We start from the raw sequence: 24,399 nt of genomic DNA on the forward strand, positions 1-24,399 counted from the left end.
CCCTGGATTCAGGAGTACCTGAGTTCAAATCCAGCCTCAGACACTTAACACTTACTAGCTGTGTGACCCTGGGCAAGTCACTTAACCCCAACTGCCTCACTTTAAAAAAAAAAAAAGGAACACTGACAAATTGGAGTTTGTCTATAAGAACAGCATGCAGGGAGAACTTAATACCATGACCCCTGTGAAGAAGAGTTGCAGGAATTAGGATGCTTAACCTTGAAAAGAGTAACCATCATCTCTGTCTTTATCTAAAGGGCAATAAGAACAAAGCATGACTGTTTTGCATAGCTTAAGGAAGCAGAACTGCAACAATGGTGGGAGATTCAAGAAAGGCAGACTTCACTCCATATAACTAACGCTCAGAGCTATTCAAACATGAAATAGTCATGTACAACCTTTTTTATTTAAAAATAGGAAAACTACTTGTCATACTGTAGCAAGCCCCTCTTCACTGGAAGTGTTCAAGCAGAAGTTTGAACTGCCTCTTACAAGAGACTTAATATTTATCATCCTGGGCCTGATTATTCACCAATCCCAAACACATCTTATTCTGGAATTCTTCAAACAAACGGTAGCTGGCTCTAAGTATTCAGTGCTCTTTCAGGCTTTATACAATCAAATTCCGGAGGGGTGAGGTATCTCTATAAAATACTGGGGATAGTATTCTTCAAGGCTAATGAACTGGGTCTGGAGGGTTCCCAAAAATTATTCTGGGAATGGTTTGAGAATTCTGGGAATGGTTTGAAAAAGGGAAATAATTTATCTATTATATTATGACTTTTGATCATACTGAAGTTCTTAGTAGATTTTACATTTCAGACTTTTACAAACTCTACAAATGCTCTTCAAGTAATCAAAGCAGTCTATTGATCTTTTATAACATTATCTGCATCACAAATGGCTACAAATTCATCCCCTATTAAGAGTTAGGAAGATTACTCTTCCTTCTCCTCTAAATTGTTAATACTAGCAACTTTTTTTTTTCTATCCAATTTACTGACTTGGTATTGCAGCATATGGTGTAACAATGATAAACTAACCCCTTGCTAATAGCCCCCACATAAATGTTGTTATTCTGTCTTACTATGTAAAATATCCTCTTAGTAATCTGGTATATTGCTTGAAGCCATAGATTAGTTTGAGAAATATAATTTTTACCACAATGCCTGCTTGAACATGGTAAAATTTTTTGTATTTCTTTTTCATGTCTTACCAACCCCTTCATTTCAGATGGGAAAATGAAGCCCAAAGAAACAAAATAATTTTGCCAAAAGAACTGCAGGTCTTGGGCAGTGGGAATGGGTGTGATAAATGTGCCCAATGGCACTGGCTGACTACCAAGCTGTAGAATCTTTGGGATTTTCTGATCCGTTCCTACTTAACTGTATCTAGTTGCCCACCCTCCATGTCCAGTGGGTCGCAGATCATAACCAAGTAGCAGCAGCAAACCCTTTCTTTATTACAAAGATGAAGGGGTCTGAGGAGTGCCTCCTCTAGCCTATTAAAGGTAGGTTCAACAAAATACAAGTCACAGGTAGTGTCGCTTCCCCCACCATATTAGGTGCCTGAGAACCTCCTAAAACCATTCTAAGGAAGACAGACCTCCCCCAATAGAGTTGAAAAGCCCTAGTCTGATCTGTCCCCCTCCCCCCCCCCCCAGTCAGGACCAAGGACAAGCCTAGGTACTCAAGGATAGGGGCAGACTTCTAGCCAAGAGGGTAACCCCCTCCCTGCCCCCAAGATGCCCAGGAATAAATAGGGAAGGTTCAGGTATCCACCAGCCCTAGAAATTCCCGCACTTTACCCATTGAGGAAATGACTTGCTCAAAGTCATACAGGTGATAAGCAGCAGAGATAGGACTCAAAACCACATTGACCTGTCCAATACTCTATTCACTGCACTGAGATGCCCCTTGTTCCATCCCTCTCCAGGTCCCTTTGCCCTGCCCTTCAATGCCTTCACTTAGCCCCAGGGGCTATGGCCTTCAGGTTGCCTGTCCTTGTGAGAATGTTGGGCACAAAGAGCAACCCAGAGGCCCGCTCAATGTTTTCAATGGGAACCAGAAAGCGTTCCAGTGGTATATTCTCATCCACAGGTGCATTGGGCATCACGTAAGAACGGAGCTCAATCTGTCCCCCAGGAGCCTCCAGGATCAACACCTTGAAAAAGTGGGTGGGCACTGCTACATTGTTCTTGCCAATCACTTGGTACTTCACATACATCTTCCCATCAGCTTCCCTCCTAGACAGCAAAAAAACAAAACAAAACAAAAAAACAGGGAAAAGCAATGGACCAACATCAATAAATGTTCATTAGTGTCACAACAATATTCCCAGTAGACCCAGGTCCCAGACCTGAAAGCTCACAGTCTAATTAAGACAATAAGCATTTATCAAATCCTTACTGTGTGCTGGGCACAGGACTAAGCACTGGGAACACAAAAAGGGCAAAAGACAGTTCCTGCCCTCGGGGAGCTCACAGTCTAGCAAATAAGACAACATGCAAACAACTCTATAGAAGCAAGATATATACGCAGGGTAAATTGGAGAAAATTTCATAAGGAAGGAAGCAAAATTAGGGAGGGCAAAGTTTCTTACAGAAAATGGGGTTTTATCTGAAACCTGAAGGAAATCAAGGGAGTCAGGAGGAGATAAGGAGGGAGAGAAATTCCAGCCATGGGAGCCAGTCAGTAAAAATCAGCAGAGTCAGGAGATGGAGGGTCTTGTGTGAGGAACAAGGAGGCCAGTGTCATTAGGAAGCAGAATGTGTGGTGGGACGCAGGGTGTTAAGAGACTGCAAATGTGGGAAGGAGAAAATTAAAAAAGCCAAACAGAGGGTTTTATAACACGGAGCCACTGGTGTTGACTGAATGGGGGGAGGGAGGGTTGTTAGGACTGGACTCCCATGTTCAGAAGATCAGTTTGAAAGCTGAGTAAAGGATAGAACAGAGTAAGGCAGACCAATGAGCAGGCTACTGCAACAGCTCAGGGGGAGATGGTGAGGGCCTGCGCCACGATAAAGGCCGGGGCAGTGCTGAAGGAAAGAAGGAAGCATATACTATAGATGTTGTAAAGGCAAAGACAACAGGACTTGGCAAATGGTTGAACGTGGTGGGTAAGAGGGAATTAAGGAGCCAGATTGCAAACCTGGAGGACTGGGAGGATGGTGGGACCTTCAATAGTAGTAGGGAAGTTCAGAAGAGAGGATCTTTTCAGCAGCACATTAGGAGAGAAGGAATAATCTAAGGCTGAGGCTTGCCAGGGCAAGACCTTCAACAGGATGAGGGGGCAAGGAACTCAAGAGACCATGTAGAGTTGAAATAGTTCACCAAAATGTCAAAATGGGATGGGGAGGGGAGTGTAGCCAGTGCAGGACTGATGGCTTTGGGAAAGAACTGAAGGGTAGAGGAATTAGAGGTCATGGCAAGAATGAAGAACAGGGAGCAGCCAGGTGGTGCAGTGGATAAAGCACCCTCAGGTTAAGAGGACCTGAGTTCAAATTTACCCTTAGACACTTACTAGCTGCATGACTCTAGGCAAATCACTTAACCCTGATTGCCTGAAAGAAAGAAAGAAAGAGAAGGAAGGAAGGAAGGCAGAAAGAAAAAGAAAGAGGTGGAATAACAACAGATTATAGTCAAATAAAGGGATTTTAAAGTTACTGAACATGGAAATGATGCATTTGTAGGTAAAAAAAAAGATCAACGATACAACTCACTGTGTAGCTGAGGTAAGACTGAGGAAGTAAAAGTATGTATGTTGAATAAGAGAGCAGGAGTTAAGGAAGAGAGAGAGGCTGAGTACTAGACACTGAGGAAAGAAATAAAAGTGTCTTGGAGGCTGGTAAACAACAACCAGCAGAATCTTGATTAGATGATAAATATGGATTGAATCAACTTCAAAAGAGGAGAGCTTACTCAGTGATGGTGGCAGAGAGAGAGCCTGGAAGTGTCAGTGGGGGACAAAGAGTCTTCCAATTTCTCTACCATGACCACTAAGTGGACTGGGAAGTTGTGTCATCAGGGCCAAGTCAGGTCTCAGCGAATGCAAGAAGACAGAATGAACAAGAAAGGAAAAGGTTTAACATGAAAACTCGTTTGTTACCTATGGAGCAGGCCTAGAGAGCACAGTGGAATTGTTGGGTAGCTTTAAACTGGTAAGTCGAGGAGAATGGAAATAAAGAAGCCGTCAGTGGGGAACCAAGAATGGGGTTGGAGCAATGGCAGTGGAATCATTAGGATGAGGAAGGAAGAGGAACAGATAGGATATATGTGTGTGTGTGTGTGTGTGTATACATATATGCATACAGACATATACGTATAAACATACATATACACACATATATATCACCTACTACATGCCAGGCACTGTGCTAAGAGCTTTACAAATATTAAGAAAAGGCGTCTCAGAGCCATCAGGAAGCAATGGAAGCTGGAAAGCTTGGGGATGGGAGGGTGGTACCCAGGGAGGGGCAAGTAACTGCTGTGGAACTGCGTGTGGCCAGACAGTGCCCAGAGTGTTATGGAATAGTTGCTCAGGAAGCTCTCCTGGACAGGCACAGGGGAAGGCAACTTTTATGGAATTGTAGGTGGCCGGAGACAGTCTAGTTAAGGTGGTAAGATATATGCATCAAAGCAGTGGAGAATCTTAGATTCAGAAAAGAAATCGGGGTTATCTAACCCAACCCACCTAAAGCACAAATAGACAAGGGAGCCAAGATTTCAATAAAGCAGGCCTTCTTCTGCTTGGATGCAGGTCACAACTCATCTATTCTGTAGTAGACAATATTCATGAATTGTCATGGCCAGAAAATGTTATCACTTACTGGCCAGCCTTCTAATGATGTACTGAGATGTACTCAGACCCTTTCCAATTTGGCAAGATGTGTCAGCACATGCATCCCCATGATAGATATTAGGCATAGTAGGTAAAGCACAGGACTTAGAGTGAGGACAGACCCGAGTTTGAATCCAGTCTCAGACATTTACCAGCTGTGTCATATTGGTCAAGTCACCTATCCTTCAGCTTTAGTTTCCTCATCTGTAAAATGGGGATAATAGTAGCTACCCTGAAAGTAGCCATGAGGACTAAACATATTCATGTTATGTAAAGCATTTTGCAAACCTTAATAGAATACAAAATTGAGGTTAAGGCTGAGGAGGATGGACAAGGGGAGTCAGCAAAGATCCCAGAGCTTGGGTGTGATCTAATGATGGAAGCCAAGGCTAGTTACTTTGGCAATGACCCAACAATAACAACTGCAAGCCAGTAGAGCTAACAGGAGAGGCATTTATCTTCAAAAGGAAACAAGGATCTCTTTATCAACTTTAAAAATTATATATATATTTCTTCAATCAGCAAAAATCCACCTTCGAATGAAAAACAAAACCTGTTACAAACATGTAGTACAAACAAATGTCTACACTGGCCATATTGAAAACAATGTCTCATTCTGTACTCAGTCCTTTACCTCTGTTAGAAGATGGGTTTCAGGGCAGCTAGGTGGCGCAGTGGATAGAGCACCGGCCCTGGAGTCAGGAGTACCTGAATTCAAATCCGGCCTCAGACACCTAACACTTACTAGCTGTGTGACCCTGGGCAAGTCACTTAACCCCCAATTGCCTAACTAAAAAAAAAAAAAAAAAGGTGGGTTTCATAATTCATCATTAATCTTCTGGAATTGTAGTTGGTCATTACACTGAGCAGAGTCCCTGATTATTTGTCTTTAGTATATTGTTGTCATGGTATAAACTAGTCTCTTAATTTTGCTCACTCTACTCTGTATCTGTTCATATATGTTGACCCAGACTTTTTTTTTTAATTAATAAAGTATTTTTTTCCCGTTACATATAAAGATAGTTCTCAACCTTTGTTTACACAAGCTTTACAATTTCAGATTTTTCTCCCTCCCCCTCCCCTAGTAATCTGATATATATATATACATACACACACACACACACACATAATAACATTAATCCTATTTCTGCATTAGTCATGTTATAAGAGAGAAAAAATCAGAGCAATGATGGAAAACCTCAAAATAGAAAAAAAAACAACAGCATCAAAAACAAAAGAGATAGTACGGTCCATTTAGCATCTATACTCCGCAGTTCTTTTTTTTTTTTTCCTGGATTTGGAGATCCTCTTCCATCACGAGTTCCCTGGAACTCTTCTGTGCCATTGCATTGGTGAGAAGAATATAGTCCATCACAGTAGGTCAACACTCAATGTTGATGTTACTGTGTACAATGTTCTTCTAGTTCTGCTCATCTCACTCATCATCAGCCCACGCAAGACCCTCCAGGTTTCTCTGAACTCCTCCTGCTCATCCTTTCTTATAGCACAATAGTATTCCATTGTATTCATATACCACAACTTGTCCAGCCATTCCCCAATTGATGGGCACCCCCTCAACTTCCAATTCTTTGCCACCACATAAAGAGCAGCTATAAATATTTTTGTACATGCGGGTCCCTTTCCCCCTTCCATGATCTCTTTGGGAAAAAGACCCAAAAGTGGTATTGCTGTGACCCAGACTTTTTAGAAACCTTCTCCCCCCACAATAGTCTTCCATCGTATTATATATCCTAACTTGTTCAACCATTCCCCAATTTATGGGCACCCTCTCAGATTCCCATTCTTTGTCACTTCAAAAAGGGCTATAAATATATATTTTTTTACATTCTTAGAGTTTGTTTTGATTAAGTCTAATACCTCTTTAATCTACCCTCTCGGGGCAGCTAGGTGGCGCAGTGGATAGAGCACCGGCCCTGGAGTCAGGAGTACCTGAGTTCAAATCTGGCCTCAGATACTTAACACACACTTACTAGCTGTGTGACCCTGGGCAAGTCACTTAACCCCAATTGCCTCATTAAAAAAAAAAATTAAAAAAAAAAATCTACCCTCCCTCTAGTTCCCCTTTCACTCTTTCCATCCTGTTTCTGTAGAGTGAAATTTATTTCTTCACCCAACTATGTATATGTGTATTCTTTCTTTTTTTGATCAGGGCAGATAAGAGTTTGGGTCAGGTGTCAACTATTCACCCCTGTCCTTGTACAGGTGTCTACTTGTGAGCCCTAATTAACAATTTCCCCTAACGCCATACCCCCAGTATATCTCTCTTTCCACTCTTAAGATCATCTAGATATGACAGTCACTCCCACACCTTGTCTAGACTCCCTCTTTGACTCCTGATGATGACAGGATTCAGAGGGGACATACATATCATTGCCCCACATTTGAATGTAAACAGTTTATCCTAGTTTGGCATTACAACTGTTTATTCATGTTCACCTTTTTATGATTCTCTAAATTCTTGTACTTCAACTTCAAAGTTTCTATGCAGCTCTGGTTTTTTCATCCAGAATGCTTGGAAGACTATTTCATTAAAGGTCAATTTTTTCCCCCATAAAATTATATTCCATTTTGTGGGGTAAATTCTTGGCTGTAAGTGTATCTTTTGCCTTCTGGAATAGCATATGGAGTACAAACTTACTGCTCCTTTGGAGTAGTGGCTGCTAAATCTTGTATAATCTTTACTGCGTCTCCTCAGTATCAGAATTCTTTTTTTTTCCCCCTTGCTGCTTATATTATGTTTTTCTTTGACCTAGTAGAAACTCGAGACTTAGCTATATTGTTTTGGTTTTTTGGCGGGACAATGGGGGTTAAGTGACTTGCCCAGGGTCACACAGCTAGTAAGTGTCAAGTGTCTGAGGCTGGATTTGAACTCAGGTCCTCCTGAATCCAGGGCCGGTGCTTAATCCACTGCGCCACCTAGCTGCCCCGACTTAGCTATATTGTTACTGGGAGTTTTCATTTGGGGGTTTCTTTCAGGAGATCCGGACAGTTTTATTGTTTTGAAGATTTCTTAAAATGTGTCTAGGCTTTCTTTGGTAATGCCTTTCAAGTAGTCCAATGATTTGGGTTTTTTTTCCCCTCCCCCTGGATCTGTTACCCAGAGTCAGTTGTTTTTGGTATTTTTTTCATTTTCCCCACAGCCTTTTTTTTGGGGGGCAGGGGGCAGGGCAATGAGGGTTAAGTGACTTGCCCAAGGTCACACAGCTAGTAAGTGCCAAGTCTGAGGCTAGATTTGAACTCAGGTCCTCCTGAAGCCAGGGTTGATGTTTTATCCACTGCTCCATCTAGCTGCACCACCCGCACACACCCAGTCTTTTGACTTTAACATTTGTTTCATGGAGTGATTAGCTTTTATTTGGTTCATTCCAATTTTTAGAGAGTCTGATCATTAGGCAAAGTTTTATATCTCATGTTAAGCTGTTAATTCTCTTTCCAACTGTTTCTTTCATAACTTAATTTTTTTCCCTCTAGAGTTCTCATTTAATTTATTAAAAAAAAAATTTTTAACTATTTTGAAAAATTCTTCCTTCAGGGGCTGCTAGGTGGTGCAGTGGATAAAGCATTGGCCCTGGATTCAGAAGGACCTGAGTTCAAAGCTGGCCTCAGACACTTGACACTTACCAGCTGTGTGACCCTGGGCAAGTCACTTAATCCTCAATGTTCTACAAAACAAAACATATATATATTTCTTGCTTCCTTTCTTCTGGGAATCTTTTTTTTTATTTAAAAAATTTGTTTTTCTTTTTTTTTTTCCTTCTAGGAATCTTAACTGAACTTGTGCCCAAATTGTGTTTTTCTTTGAGGCTTTGCTCGTAGATGTTTTGGTGTCATTGTCTTCTAGGTTTAAGCCTTAAATATCCCTATCGCCATAATAGCTTATAATGGAATTCTTTTTGTGTTTGCTCATTCCTCTTACCCTACTTTCCAATATCAAACCTGATATTAGGTTTGGACTCTAGGTACTTCTAGAGGGAAAATATAGGCTAATCCTACTACTACTTTCTTAGGGTATCGAATGTTGTGTTATTTCAGGATCTTGGGGCAGCTCAAGGCTGGGGACCCTACAAGCTTTCAGCAATCCCAAAATGGTCTGATCAAGGACAAAGTCTGATTACTTCCCTGGTCCTCAACTCTCCTCTTCCTCCCTACCCTTGCAGACCTGAGATCTGCACATTCCTGATGCGGATCTGGGTCACTCTCATCCACTTGGGGAATCTCTTGTAATGATTAGAATGATGCCACCTGCTGGAGAGCTGCTGTGGGAGGGCGCCACCATGAGGAGAAGGCGTCTGAGGGCAAACCACGCAGCTTTTCTTTGGCGTCAGGAAGTGACGTTTGCTTGTGGGAGAAAGAGGGGGGGAGGCTGGCGCTCTCGCTTTTTTTTGCTAGGACTCTCGTAGAGAGCGGAGCAGAACTGTAGCTCCCTAAGAAAGATAAATGAATCTAGGCCTTTCTCTCTTTCTTCACCAAATTCTTATTCTCCTTAATAAATGCTTAAAAGTCTAACTCTTGGGGGGGAGCTAGGTGGCGCAGTGGATAAAGCACCGGCCCTGGATTCAGGGGGACCTGAGTTCAAATCCGGCCTCGGACACTTGACACTTACTAGCTGTGTGACCCTGGGCAAGTCACTTAACTCCCATTGCCCCATAGTCTAACTCTTGCTAAAGCTTATAATTTATTGCTGACCACTCATTAGATATTTTAGAGAGACTAGTTAGAATTTTAGCCCCTTACACTCCGTTGATTTACTGGGATAGAACTGCAGGTTTCCCTTTGTTCTGGGATTTCTGCCCTGGTTATTCCTCTGCAGTTTTTAGACAGTGCTAGAAGCTGGAAATGAAACTCTGCTCTGCTCCTAGGATCTGAGCCACATCAGAATCCATGGCTGGCTCCCTAACCTGGAACCAGTTCCCAATATAAATCTGTCCTAGAACTGTGACTCTGTGAGCTGGGTAGGCAACAAAGTTTCCAATTGGCACCTATTTCTGCATGTGGCACTCAATGCCTTGGTAAGGGTCTAGGACCCCCTCTTACTTTGTTCACAGCTTCTCTCCACACTGCAGTGCTCTGCAATGATTCACCTTCCTGGCCAGAGCCAGTGTCCTGTGTCCTGTGACTTCTCAGGCTCTCTTCTTCTTTTTTTTTTGTGAGGCAGCTGGGGTTAAGTGACTTGCCCAGGGTCCCACAGCTAGTAAGTGTTAAGTGTCTGAGGCTGTATTTGAACTCAGGTCCTCCTGACTCCAGGGCCGGTGCTCTATCTACTGCACCACCTAGCTGCCCTTTCGATCTCTCTTCTTATGTGGACCTGGACTGGAAAAATGACTCACCCCTATTTTTTCCTGGATTTTCCCACCAGGATTCAAAGTGTATAGTTTTTAAGATGCCTGGAAGGGATTTTTTGTGTCAGTGGTTTTTTTTGGAAGGAAGGGAAGTTCTCTGTACTACCTCCCGGCATTCCAGCATCTTGGTTTCACTGTCTTCACTGTTTTTCCAGGCCTCCCCAATACTATCCACTCTCAAGTACTACCATCTAGTCAAAGTACTTTATGTTTTTTTTGGTTTTTTTTTGCGGGGCCATGGGGGTTAAGTGACTTGCCCAGGGTCATACAGCTAGTAAGTGTCAAGTGTCCGAGGCCGGATTTGAACCCAGATACTCCTGAATCCAGGGCCGGTGCTTTATCCACTGCGCCACCTAGCTGCCCCAAAGTACTTTATTTTATAGACAAGAAAATTAAAGCAGGGTGATGGCAATTGAGTGATTAATAGACAAGCATTTATTAAGCACCTGCTCTGTGCTGGCCACTGGGCTAATCACAGAGAATACAGAGACAAAAGTGAAAATAGTCCCTGCTCTCAAGAAGCTTACATTCAATTAAGGGAGACGATATGTACAAATATAAGTAAATACAAAATTAGGTAGTCCCTTTTTTTTTTTTTTTAGCAAGGCAATTGGGGTTAAGTGACTTGCCCAAGGTCACACAGCAAGTAAGTGTTAAGTGTCTGAGGCCGGATTTGAACTCAGGTACTCCTGAATCCAAGGCCAGTGTCTTATCCACTGCACCACCTAGCTGCCCCGGGAGTTCCTTTTGTATGTAATTCACTTGGTTATTGCGAGTGATAGAAAATGAGCTACTATGAAAAGAAAAACTATTAAATCAAAATATAAAAGACATAAAGAACTGACCCTTTCAGAGATAAACAATTGGGTTATTGAAAGAGACATAAAAAGACATATGGTGCTTGAAAAAAATTTAAAATCCATTTGTGAAGCAGCAGTCATTCCATTAAGTATGAGGAGAGACACAGGAGGACCAGACAGGGAACTTAAAGGAGGTCAGAAGACTGACCGAGACCATTGGGCATTTTGCACAGAACTGTTTTTAGAGCTTGCAAAGTTAAAATTCAAAGTCACAAACAACTGCTTACAGACTATGGGATGATTAAATAAGGGCTGCTGGTGTCAAAATTAAGACAAAAGTGGATTTTGTGAATTTTATCTCATAAGGGAATGTTGAAAAACCCAAGAGGAGAAAAGTTAAGAAGTCAACAGGAGCTGAGTGAGAAGACCTGAGCGAAAAGAGTCAGCTGAAAGGAAGGCTTTGGCCTTGGAGTACTTGGAGCCTGATGAATGGAAGAGAAGCACTGCTTTGCAGTCAAGGCTGGGGAGCCTTCTGTTTGGAGAGAAGGAGAACTAAGAAGTTCTGGCTACTCTCTTTTGGTTTGAGAAAGAAAAGCGGAGGGAAAAGACTGGATTGAAACAGATTAGAAGAGAAGAGTTGGCCAAGAGAACTAGCCAGGTTCTCTGGCTTAAGGGAGCTACTTATTCACAACACTACCCCAGAGCCCTTTTAAGCGTAATTCTGAGTTAAAAGGGCTTGCCACTGTTTCATCAATGTGAGAGGCAAGGAGAACTGGATATGTCTAGCAGAACCATGAGGATCAGAAGGGGTAAAGATAGCAGAGAACTGGCTTCATTTAGTGTATACTGTTCAAGAAAGGACTAAGGACATGAAGACCTACAATTGAGAGTTGTGAGCTGCCCAGGCCCATAGGTTATATCCACTTATGTCTCTTGAGTTGGTTTCTGTAAGTATTTGCCCACTCTTCCCCTTAGATACTGTGTATGATGATAGGAGAATGTGATCCAGGGGAACTGAGATGTATAAATTTGTGTATTTGCTTCATATTGAGTAACTGTGACATATTGATTAGTCTTGCATTTGCCTCATTCTTTAAACAGAGTTAATGGGTAGAGGTATTGTGAAATGGTGGCATGTTAGGACCTAAAAGAACTCAGATATCCTTCACATATGCCCACTAAAGCTTTAAAAATTCATCACTTTATTTATTTTTATTTTTTTCTTAATAGTATTTTAGGGCAGCTAGGTGGCACAGTGGATAGAGCACTGGCCCTGGAATAAGGAGTACCTGAGTTCAAATCGCCTCAGACACTTAACACTTACTAGCTGTGTGACCCTCGGCAAGTCACTTAACCCCAATTGCCTCACAAAAAAAAAAAAAAAAGGATTTTAATTTTTTTCAAATTATATGTAAAAAAAGTTTTCTCCATTCTTTTTTAAAAAGATTTTTAGTTCCAAATTTTTCTCCCTTCCCCCCTCCCCCAGATGGCAAGTAATCTGATGTAGTTTATATATATACAATCTTGCTAAACAGATTTCCACATTAGTCATGGTGTGAAAGAAGAATTAGAACAAAAGGGATAAACCACAAGAAAGGGAAAAAGAGTGAAAATAGTATGCTTCAATCTGCATTCAGACGCCATAGTTTTTTTCTGGATGTGGAGAGCAAAAAATGCATTATTTTAAAGAGGCATAAGGAGAATCACCTGGAGAGTCCCTGAGGTAGACAAGATGGGGGAGAGAGTGAGAGAGTAAATGTGTGTGTGTGTGTGTGTGTGTGTGTGTGTGTGTGTGTGTGTGAAGTAAACAAGATGAGGGAGAGAGGGAGAGAGTGAATGTGTGTGTGTATGTGTGTGTGTAGTCATTTTCAGTTATTTCAACTCTTCATGACCCCATTTGGGGTTTTCTTGGGGAAAATACTGGTTTGGCATTTCCTTCTCCAGTTCATTTTACAGATGAGGAAACTGAGGCAAACAGGGTTAAATGACTTGTCCAGGGTCACAAAGATAGTATCTGAGAGCTCTATATATTGAGCCACCTAGCTGCACCTGGGTGGAAAATGTGGTACCAAGTAACTTCACAACGACTGGAAAAGAACTCTGAGAAGAACTCAGCAAGGGAGAGGCACTAGAGCCCAACAGTACCTTACAGCCAGTGGCAAAAAAAGGGCCCTAGCCAGAGTACAGTGTCAGAGAAGCCCTCCCATCCCTTGGTAAGAGTTCAGGCACATGGGGAAGGGGCTCAAACAATGTCCAGCTCAGAAGTGGTGCAGAGCCCTGTGACTGAAACCATGCCCTGCAACAAGAGAAAGGGGCAGAAGGGCCCTGAAAAATTCAAGAGTACGGGAGCAAAACCTGATCCAAGTACAGCACCCCCCCCCCAATCTAGACACAGATGTGGTGGTGATGAGCAAACCAAGAAAAGCACCAAATACTATGAGGAAATATTTTAGAATGAGAGATCACTGGGGGTATGGCCCATGGAAGAAAGCCACTCCACAAGAAGCCAGGTAGGACCTCAAACAAACAAACAAAACGTTCTGAACACATGGACTATAAGAATATGTGGAAGACATGTACAAAAATATTTATATTTGTGGTGGGAAGGAATTGGAAATTGAGGGGATGCCCATCAATTGGGGAATGGCTGAACAAGTTGTGGTATACAAATGTAATGGAATTCTATTGTGCTGTAAGAAATGATGAGCAGGGGCAGCTAGGTGGCGCAGTGGATAGAGCACCAGCCCTGGATTCAGGAGGACCTGAGTTCAAATTTGGCCTCAGACACTTAACACTTACTAGCTGTGTGACCCTGGGCAAGTCACTTAACACCAACCGCCTCACCCAAAAAAAGAAAGAAAGAAAGAAATGATGAGCAAGCAGATTTCAGAGAAACCTGGAAGGACTTGCATGAACTGATGTTGAGTGAGATGAGCAGAACCAGAAGAACATTATACACAGTATCAGCAACATTGTGTGTTGACCAACTGTGATAGACTTGATTCTTCTCAGCAATACAATGGTCCAAAGGACTCATGATGGAAAATGCTCTCCAAATCCAGAAAAAAAAAGAACTGTTGAATCTGGATGCAGATCGAACCATACTATTTCTATTGTTTTTGTTGTTGTTTTTCTTTTTTGAGGTTTTTCCTTTTTTTCTCTGATTCTTCTCTCATTACATGACTAATGCAGAAATATGTTTAATGTGACTGTATATATATAACCTATATCAGATTACTTGCTGTCTTGGGGAGAGAAGGGGTGGGGGAGGGATGGAGAAAAATTTGAAACTAGAAATCTTATAAAAACAAATGTTGAAAATTATCTTTAAATGTAACTGGAAAATAATAAAATATTTATAGGGGGGAAAAAAGAAGAAATGAAACAAGAGATACAAAATAAAATAGCTAGTAAAGAAATAATGAGGGGCAGCTAGGTGGGGCAGTGGATAGAGCACCAGCCCTGGATTCAGGAGGACTTGAGTTCAAATCCAGCCTCAGATACTTGACACTTACTAGCTGTGTGACCCTGGGCAAGTCACTTAACACCAATTGCCTCACAAAAAAAAAAAAGAAAGAAATAATGGCAAAGAGAATTGATGAGAAATTTTGCCCAGAAAGAAAGAACTAAATGCCCTGAAAATGAGAATGGGTCAAACATAAAGCAATGACTCAATAAGACAATAAGAAATATGAAAACAAAATCAAAAGACTAAAGAAAATTAGATATTTTTTTAAATCTAACAAAAAAATAATCAAGAAAAAAGTTAAGGACCTGAATAGAACTTGGAAAATTTAAAAATAATACACCTACCTTCCAGAGTTGTTGTGAGGCTCAAATGTGATATTTGTAAAGCACTTAGCACAATTCACATGGTAGGCACTATAAAAATGCTAGTTGTCATTATTGTGTTAATCTCTGCTAGTACTGGATGGGAATAGAAAGGAATTTATAAACTTTATCTATGCACGGCACCTTTATAAAAGTTGGCCATATATTGGATCAAAAAAACCTCACCAAAAGATGTAGAAAAGTAGAAATACTTAACATTATTTGTTGATCACAATGCAATAAAAATTATATTAAACAAAGTGTCTCAAAAAAGGAAAAAGTAATTGAAGTCTAAATAATTGGTGTGTCAAAGGTCAAATTATAGAAATAATAGAAAATTTCACAAAAAATCATAACATACAACATACCAAAACTCATGGAAAGCAGCTAAAGCATTTCTTAGAGGAAAATTTATATCCCCAAATGTGTTCATCAATGAAAGAGAAAAAGAATAAATGAATTGGGCACAAATCTAAAAAATCTGAACAAGAACATATCAACCTCCTCCAACTCAGCAAAAAAAGTAGAAATTTGAAAAACTAAGTAAGTGATTAATAAAGCTTAAAGGTAAAAAAATATTGAATTGATAAATAAGACCAGCACTTGTTTTTTTTTATAGCTAACCTGATGTAAAAAGGAGAAAGGGAAATACATTTTTTTAATCAAAAATGAAAAAAGAAATTTTAGAACAACTGAATAGGAAATCAGGGGAATGATCACAAACTAGTCTACCTAAGAACTAACAAAACTGATAACTTAAAGTAAAATGGATGAATATTTATAAAAAATATAAACTACCCGAATTAACATAAGAAATAGATTAAATAACTCAAGTACCAGAAAAATAAATTGTAAAAGCCATAAAAGAACTTTCAAAGAAAATAAAAGGGGCAGCTAGGTGGCGCAGTGGATAGAGCACCAGTCCTGGATTCAGGAGTACCTGAGTTCAAATCCAGCCTCAGACCCTTGACACTTACTAGCTGTGTGACCCTGGGCAAGTCACTTAATCCAACTGCCTCACCAAAGAAAATAAAAAATCCGGGATCAGATGGATTTATAAGTGAATTATATTGAACATTTAAAAAAATGTTATTAAAGGAAGAACTCTTTCAATATCTTTATATGATACAAACACAATCTTGATACCTAAATCAAAACAACCAAAAAATACCCCCAAACCTATTACAGACCAATATTCTTAATGAAGAGGTATGCAAAAATTTAAAATAAAATATTAACAAACAGGCTACAAACAACATATTTAAAATATTACACACTATGACCACATTGGGCTTATACCAGGATTGGTTCAATGTAAGGAAGATTACAAATAATAATAAATAATGTTAACAACATAAATAACAAAAACCACACGATTATATCAATAGATGCCAGAGAGGCTTTTGACAAAATCCAGTGCCTGTTTCCATTAAAAATGCTAGAAAATACAGAAATAAAAAAGATCTTTTCTTAATATAGTAAATAACATCTACCTAAAACCAAAAACAAGCATTCTATGTTTTGAGAAAAGTTACAGGCCTTTCCAATAAGATCAAGGTAAAGCAAAGATGCCTATTATTGTCACTACAATTTAATGTAGGCCTAGAAATGCTAGCTATAGCAAGAAGTCAAGAAAGAAATCAAGGGAGTAAGCATAGGCAAAGAGGAAAACAAAACTAACACTTTTTGTAGATGATACAATGATTTACTCAGAAAACCCTAAAGTCAAATGAAATTAAAAACAATAAATTCAGCAAAGTTGAAAAATATAAAAATAAATTCATATAAATCAGCACCATTCCTACATATTACCAACAAAACCCAGCAAGAAGAGATACAAAGAGAATTGCATTCAAAAAACCTACAGAAGGTATAAAAATATCTGCAAGTCTATCTACCAAATACTTCCAAGAATTATATGAATCCAACTATAAAATATTATTTGCAGAAATAAAGACAAACCCAAATAATTGGAGAAATATTCATTGCTCATGGGTAATAAAAATGACAATATTAACCTGAATTAATTTATTTGATACCATGGCAATTAAATTACCAAAAAATTACCTTATCAAGCTAGAAAAAAATAAAAAATTCAAATAAAAGAACAAACTATCAAGAATCTCAAGGATAATAATGGATGGGGGAAGGAGAGAGGGAAAGAGACAGAGAGAGAGACTGAGAGAGAGAAGGAAGAGGATCTCAGTACCAAATTTCAAAGCAGTAGTCATTAAAATAATTTGGTACTGGTTATAAAAAAGAAGGGGGGGTGGGGTCAGTGGAAGAGATTAGGTATATAACATACTGAAACAAATGAACAAAGAAGTGAAATGTTCACTAAATACAAAGATCTCAGTTACTAGAAGAAGACCTTACTATTTGACAAAGATTGCTAGGAAAACTAGAAAGCAGTCTGGCTGAAATATAGGCCAACATGTTATATTATACATATACCAAGAAAACTCCAAACTGATACATGACTTAAATAAAAAGCGGTTAGGTGGCTCAGTGGGTAAAGCACCAGCCCTGGATTCAGGAGGACCTGAGTTCAATTCTGGCCTCAGACCCTTGACACTTACTAGTTGTGTGACCCTGGGCAAGTCACTTAACCCAAAAAAATAAAAACAAAGAAACAAAAATTTATATATATATATATATATATATATATATATATATATATATATAAATTAAAGAAGCAGAGAAGAAATTACCTTTCAAATCTATAGGTAAGGGATAGAGTGGATCATAAAATACAATTTTGATTATATAAAATTTAAAAATTTTTGCACAAAAAAAAATCTAAATCAACTAAAATTCGAAGAGTAATACAGGTAACTTGAAAAAAAAATCTTTAAAGCAAGTTTCCTCGGATAAAGGTCTCATATCCAAGATACATAAGGAACTAGTTCAAATTCATAAGACTAAGAGCCCTTTCCTAATAGAGAAATGATCAAAAGATTACAAACCATTTTCAAAGGAAGAAATCCAAACTATCAACAACCTTATGAAAAAATGCGCAAAATCACTATTGGAGAAATGCAAAATTAAAGCAACTCCCATGAGATGGACAAAGATGACAAAAAAGGAAAATGAAAATTGTTGGCAGGGCTGCAGGAATATATGCATGCTAATATACACTGAAGTTGTGAATTGGTATGGCCATTCTGAAAAGCAATTTGCCCAAAAGTTACTAAACTGTGCTAAGCTAAAATACTACGCCACCACTAGGCCTATGTTCCCCCAAAGTGATAAAGGATTCATGTGTTCAAAAATATTTGTAGTCGATTTCATCATAACAGCCCAAATTGGAAAACTGAAAGCATGCCCACCTATTGGAGAATGACTAAACAAGCTGTGGATTACAAACGTAATAGAATATGAAATGGACAGTATTGGAGGAAATTGCTAAGATCTATGAACTGGTGCAGACTGAGGTATGGAGAACAAATGTATACAATGACAGCAATGTTATGAAGAAAAACAAAACTTTAGAATTCTGATCCAAGCAATGATAAACCCCACCTCCAGAGGACTTAAGATGAAACATGCCACCCACTTCTTCTTCTTGTTATAGAGGGGATGGACTGAAGATGCAGAATGAGATGTCCATTTTTTTGGACATGGCCAATGTGGGGTTCAAGGTTGGGGAAGGGAAAGGGAGCAGTGAGAGGGGAAAATGATAAATGTTGGTTTAAAAAAGAGTTAAGGAGGGGCAGCTAGGTGGCACAGTGGATGAAGCACCGGCCCTGGATTCAGGAGCACCTGAGTTCAAATCCAGCCTCAGACACTTAACACTTACTAGCTGTGTGACCCTGGGCAAGTCACTTAAACCCCATTGCCCCGCAAAAAAAAAAAAAAGAGTTAAGGATATCCTTATCATGAATACTGATTTTGTATAGCTAGAAAGCACACTGCTTGGGGCTCAGGAGCTACAGTGATGAGTAAAAGGATTGTATTCTCTCCAAAAGTTACTCCTAGCTCCCAAAGAGTCCGTATTGTAGAAAATGGTGGTAATCCTTTTCAGGGAACACTCCAGGCACTCCCATGAAGTGGTTAAATATAGACAAAGTAATTGGATGGGGGCTCAAGAAAGACCTCACAAACAGGATGGTGCTTGAAGTGAGCTTTGAAGGAAATGAGGGATTCTAAAAGGCAGGGGAGGAGAAGAGTGAATTCCAGGCATGTGCATACATAAGGCCTGTGCAAAAGCCTGGGGAAGGGCCATGGAAAAGTCACTCAGTAAGAAGGCCAGTTTGGCTGGACCACAGAGCGCGTGAAGGGGAGGAGCCTGGGATAAAGCTGGAAAGGTACAATGGAACCATGATATAAAGAGTTTTGAATGTCAAACAGAGGAAGTTAAAGGCATCAGGGAGCCTCTGGGGCTTTGGAGGAATGGGCTGCCAAGGTCATACCTGGGCTTTAGGAACATGACTTTGGAAGCTGTGGGGAGGAGGGACTGCAGAGGAGAGATACTTCAGGCAAAGGGATTAATTAGGAGGATACTGAAATAATCCAGGTGAGAGGTGAGGGCGCCCTGAACTAAAGTGGTAGCCATGTGACTAGAAAGAGCATTTGGTTTGATAATAATGCTAATAGCTGGCATTTATATAGTACTTTAAAAATTTACCAGGGGCAGCTAGGTGGGACAGTGGATAGAGCACCGGCCTTGGAGTCAGGAGGACCTGAGTTCAAATCCGGCCTCAGACACTTGACACTTACTAGCTGTGTGACCCTGGGCAAGTCATTTAACCCCCATTGCCTCACTAAAAAGAAACAAAAAAAAACAAAAACAAAATTTACCAATTTGTTCATGTCTTATCTCATTTGATCCTTATAACCACCTTGGGAAGTGGGTGTTATTATTAGCTCTGTTTTACAGATGAGGAAACTGAGGCTAAGAGAGGTTAAGTGACTTGCCAAGGGTCACACAGCCAGTAAATGTCTGAGGCAAGATTTTAACTCAAGTCTTTCAGTCTGGGTACAGCATTTTATCTACTATACCACCAAGCTGCCTCAAATTTTGTGGAAGTAAAATTGAGAAGATCCTGAGGTTTTGTACCAGGGTGACTGGAAGGATGGTGGTGCCTTCCACAGAGCTAAGGAAGATACAAGAAGTATCTGGCTTCTTAGGACAGAAGCTTGGCTTACATCCACGGTTTGGGGGCAAGACACAGATGGCCTAACAAAGGTGACTGAGAAACAGACAGGTAGAAAAACCAGGAAAGATGAGCTAGAGTCACAAAAACCCAGAGGAGACTGATCAACACTGTCAAATGCCACAGAGAAGTCAAGGAGAAGCAGGACTGAGAAAAGGCTCTTGATCTGGCAATTCAGAGAGATCACTGGTAATTTGGTGAGGGGGTTTTCATAGGAAAGGTGAGGTCAGAAGCCAGATTACAAGGAGTTAAAAAGTGAGAAGAAATAGAAAAAGTATAAACGGCTTTTTTTCAGGAGTATAGCTGAGAAAGGGAGGAGACAGACAGCTTGGGGGAGGATAGTAGGGCTAAGTGAAGTTTGTTTTTTTTGTTTTGTTTTGTTTTGTTTGCGGGGCAATTGGGGTTAAGTGACTTGCCCAGGGTCACACAGGTAGTAAGTGTCAAGTGTCTGAGGCCGAATTTGAACTCAGGTACTCCTGAATCCAGGGCTGGTGCTTTATCCACTTCGCCACCTAGTCGCCCCTAAGTGAAGGTATTTTTAAGGATGGAAAAGACACTGGCATGTTTGTAGGAAGCAGAGAAGGAATCAGTAAATACGAAGAGATTGAAGATTACAGACAGAGAACATGAGTGTGGGGAAAGCTGCTGGAGGAGACAGGAAGAGGTGAAATCCAAGGTGAAAGTAGCAGAGTTGGTCTTTTCCAGAAGCACCAGTTCATCAGAGGCTTCAATCAAGGAGAGTGATTACAAGGACTCTGATATATAAAGAAAGGGAGAAGACAGTACTGAGAATGAATAAATGGATGGGAGAAGGGTATGAAAAGGTTTGGAATAACTGCTGTGGGGAAGGTAATTATCAATTAGAGAACAGGAAAAGGATTGCCTTTAAGCCTTGAGGGCCCAACTGAGATTCAATAACATTCATAGTGGACACAGAATGGCTATGGCTTCCTTAGGTACTGTTCGTAGACAAGTGAATAAGAATGAAGAAAGTAAGGCTGGGATGTGGCAAGGCATGATCATCATATGGGACAAGGGATTCGAGGGGACAGTCAGGTTCTACTGGTTAACTTTTTTTTGTTGTCATTCAGTCATTTCAGAACCTTCATGAACACATTCGGGGTTTTCTTGGCAAAGAACTGGAATGGTTTGCCATTTTCTTCTCCACAGGAAACTGAGGCAAACAGGGTTAAATGACTTATCCAGGGTCACACAGTGCCTGAGGCTGGATTAGAATGCACAAAAGAGGGGCCTTCCTGGATCCAGAGTCAAGGTTGGGAAGGGAAGACAGTGGGGACAGAACAGGGGTGGTGGTGATTTGGCTGAACCCGGAGGGACTATAAGTTGAGAGAGACAGAAAAATAGAGAGAAGGGGTGGGGAAATGATTGGGGATGATTCAATAGAGCAGCTTCTGGATTCTTGATCTTGGATGTAGAACACTTATGAGCAATGGTGAGATTGAGGGTATAACCATCTGGATATGTTCAGGTAAAGCCGAGTGATGATTTGACTAAATCACACCCATAGCAGAATCTGGCATTCCCCACAAGCAACTCCTAGATCTGGACATTCAACGTAACTGACCAGAAACATATCCCCACTGCAACTACCTGTAGACTTAAAAGGGGCAGGGGACAGGATTTATGATTCTGTCTCCCTGGTTGTGGGCTAGCTCAGGCCAACACTTGATGGCTGGCTGGATGTACTAAGGGGAGGTGAAAGTTTAGTGGAAAGGGGAAGATTTCTGGTGGAACAGAGCCTAGACTGGGTCTAGATGCAACAGGCCACGATCTCCCCATTCCTTGAGACAAAGGCCCCCTTGGCTTTCCTGGCTAGGAAGCCCCCTCCTCTTTTCTCCAGGGAGCTCACCTAGGTAGGAAGAGAGGACCAGTGCAGACATAGACGTTGTGATAGGTTTTGGTCAAGCTTCTGCAATACTTTTCCAAATTGTTCCAGGCGTTCTGGTTTAGGTGGGGGACCTAAATGAGAGAGAACAGAAAGAGGGCACCAAGTTGGAAAGCCCTATGACTTCACACCTCACCACCCCCTCTCCTGAGCTCAAACACCAGTCATATATATCCTCTCTTCTAATCTTAGGCACCAGATGTGATCAGGAATGGCAAAGCACTACTTGGCATTTAGCTGTGTAGAAGAGACTCAGGTCTATGGGGAGAAAATGGTAAACCAAAGTCTCAGAATGAGACTGGAAAACAGCATTGCAAATACATTCATCTTGCAGACATGATGTAATTGGAAAATTTATTTCCAATTTATCCCATATATAGCTTGTTTGTAGGTAGATACTTTCATGTGGGCTCCCCTATTAGACTTTGAACTCAGAGAGCAAGGCCTTGTCCCACAGGCCCTTTGTATTCCTCTAGTGTAGCACGATGCCTGGCACACACCTAGTATGGTAGGTGCTTCATAAATGCTTATTGACTGACCCACACCTGCAAGCATTACCACGGTGGTGTCTAGAGATGCTCTGCTCTACAGTAGCTCTGACTGGCCGTGAGACGGGTCCTTCCACCGCTCCCAGGGTACTTGGGCTTCCTCCCGTTCCAAGGGGCAAACCCTAGGAAAAATGGGCCCATTGTAAGGGTCCGTGGTAAGGGTCAGCCTGCATGCTTTGGGTCTGCCGAGAGTCAGGAATCTTGGATTCCAGAGATGGCTGCCGCTAACTGGCGCCCCTGGGCAAGCCCCCTCCTCTCTAGGCCTCAGTTTTCCCAGTTGCACAACAGGCCGGCTGGGCAGGCTCCGCCCCCGGGCTCTCGGCGCTGACCTGCGGCGCCACGTTGCTCAGGTAGAAAGTGTCATCCATGGCCTTTTGGCTCCACCGGTGGTTGGCGGCGGCTGCCAGGTGGCCGCGGTCGAAGCCGCTGCCCCGGTAGTCGGCATTGGTGGCCCGATGGTAGATGTGCACCGAGTCGTCCTCCTGGAAGCCGCAGGTCTGGCGGTCGCCGGGGCCCCGCAGGCGCTCGGGCTTCAGCTGCTCGATGACCCACAGGGCGCTCCGGCTGCGCGGATCGTAGCACAGCACATAGGACTCGCGGCTCTTGAGCTGCGCCAGCCCCGGCAGCCCGTACTTGGCGAGCTCGCCCGGGCTCCCCGCGGGCACCACGGGCCCCGCCGCCGCTGCCGCCACCGGCAGCACGGGGAGCCGGCTCCAGAGCCCTCCTACTCCCGGGCTGGCTTTCTTGTTCAGCCAGGCCACGGCCCCCGCCCCCAACCCGGCCCCAAGGGCCAGGGACAGCCCCGGGACCAGCCAGCGGCCCGCCTGCATGTCGCCTACCAAGCACCCTCGAGCCTCCACAGCCCCGAGAACGCTCCGACCTTCGCTGTTCTGACCCGCGCCAGGGACGTCGCTCTTAAAAGGGCCACGGCCCACAGCCCTAGGCGCCCCCTCCCGTGGGGCTTAGCGAGCGGTTCCCACCTGCTGCGCTCCGAGAGGCGCCGCTCAGCAGCCCGGAAGTTTCAGAATCCCCGAGCTTACAACTGACCCCACATCTCGTTGGCAGTCGGGTGTTGCCCTTTTAAGAATTTGGTTTGGGATCTAGTCAACTGCTCCCTATAGGAAAGTGACTGGTAGCTCTAATTTCCTGCCTCAGGGGCACAGCCTCTCGCTACATAGCGTAAGTGAATGTCTCAGCCCAGAGATCGTAAAATCCTCCAGGAGAGTAGTTCCTCCCACCCAGGTCCTTTTGACTGGAGGTCTACAAATCCAGAAGATCCGTTTAATAAGCATCTGCTGATAGGCAGCTGCACAGAACAAAAGGAGATACACACAAAAGTGGGGTTTTAGCCTGCCGTAGAGCAGGAGCAAAAGGAGCCTATCAGGTGAGGCTGTGCTGCCACTTTATTTGGCTGGTTGAGTCATGGGAATAGGATATCAAGTGTTGGGGTTAGGGGGTGAAAGAGTCTAAACCTTAGATCCGGTCAGATCCTGTCTCTCCCGGCGTTTCCCAGTAGTTAATCTCTTCAGATCATTTTTGTGGAGGCCTCCCTTTGAGATGGAGTCAGAGAATCTGAATCTATTTATACCACCCCCCAATACATAGCACCCAGGTTTTAGCCATTTCTTCCTCCACACTGGCAGGGAAGGTTGTCTCCTCACATCTGGGAATGGTAACGCCTCATGCTACCTCCATTCCCTACGATGCTACAAAACATATTGCAGTGGGGTACCTTGATATGTCCCCAGGTCTGTGAGAGTAGATGAGAACAGGTCCACTGTACAACACAGTAACATCTCATTGTACAGATGGAAAAACTGACCAGGTTTCGAACACCAGTCTCTTAGCAAAAGGAAAAATTCTTCATTCCCAATTCCAGCTTTCACAAACCTCAGCATTTCAGCAGTTTACTAATAGTAAAGTATGCCCAAGAGGATGGAGCCAAGCCTAAAGTAACTA

At 42.0% G+C, this 24,399-nt stretch overlaps 1 protein-coding gene across 1 annotated transcript; it reads right to left on the reverse strand.

The window, feature by feature from the left end:
• Window positions 1–387: 387 nt before the first annotated feature.
• On the reverse strand, window positions 388–23,610 carry ENDOG (endonuclease G). Its single transcript, XM_043983003.1, has 3 exons — window positions 22,770–23,610; window positions 21,857–21,966; window positions 388–2,245 (listed from the first exon to the last, which is right to left on the reverse strand). Exons 1-3 carry the CDS (start codon window positions 23,268–23,270, stop codon window positions 1,963–1,965), a joined length of 894 nt encoding a protein of 297 aa, XP_043838938.1. The 5' UTR covers window positions 23,271–23,610; the 3' UTR covers window positions 388–1,962.
• Between the last annotated feature and the right edge of the window lie 789 nt (window positions 23,611–24,399).

This window comes from Dromiciops gliroides, chromosome 2 (assembly GCF_019393635.1).
Source record: "Dromiciops gliroides isolate mDroGli1 chromosome 2, mDroGli1.pri, whole genome shotgun sequence".
Lineage (NCBI taxonomy): Eukaryota > Metazoa > Chordata > Mammalia > Microbiotheria > Microbiotheriidae > Dromiciops > Dromiciops gliroides.

What these genes read in the sequence shown, in the direction of transcription:
- ENDOG (XM_043983003.1), bottom strand. Translation starts at nt 23,270, where the DNA reads ATGCAGGCGGGCCGCTGGCTGGTCCCGGGGCTGTCCCTGGCCCTTGGG. An exon ending in TGAGCAACGTGGCGCCGCAG is followed by an intron (nt 21,967 to 22,769) that starts GTCAGCGCCGAG and finishes TCTCTCATTTAG; the next exon opens with GTCCCCCACCTAAACCAGAA. An exon ending in GGTCCTCTCTTCCTACCTAG is followed by an intron (nt 2,246 to 21,856) that starts GTGAGCTCCCTG and finishes TTTGCTGTCTAG; the next exon opens with GAGGGAAGCTGATGGGAAGA.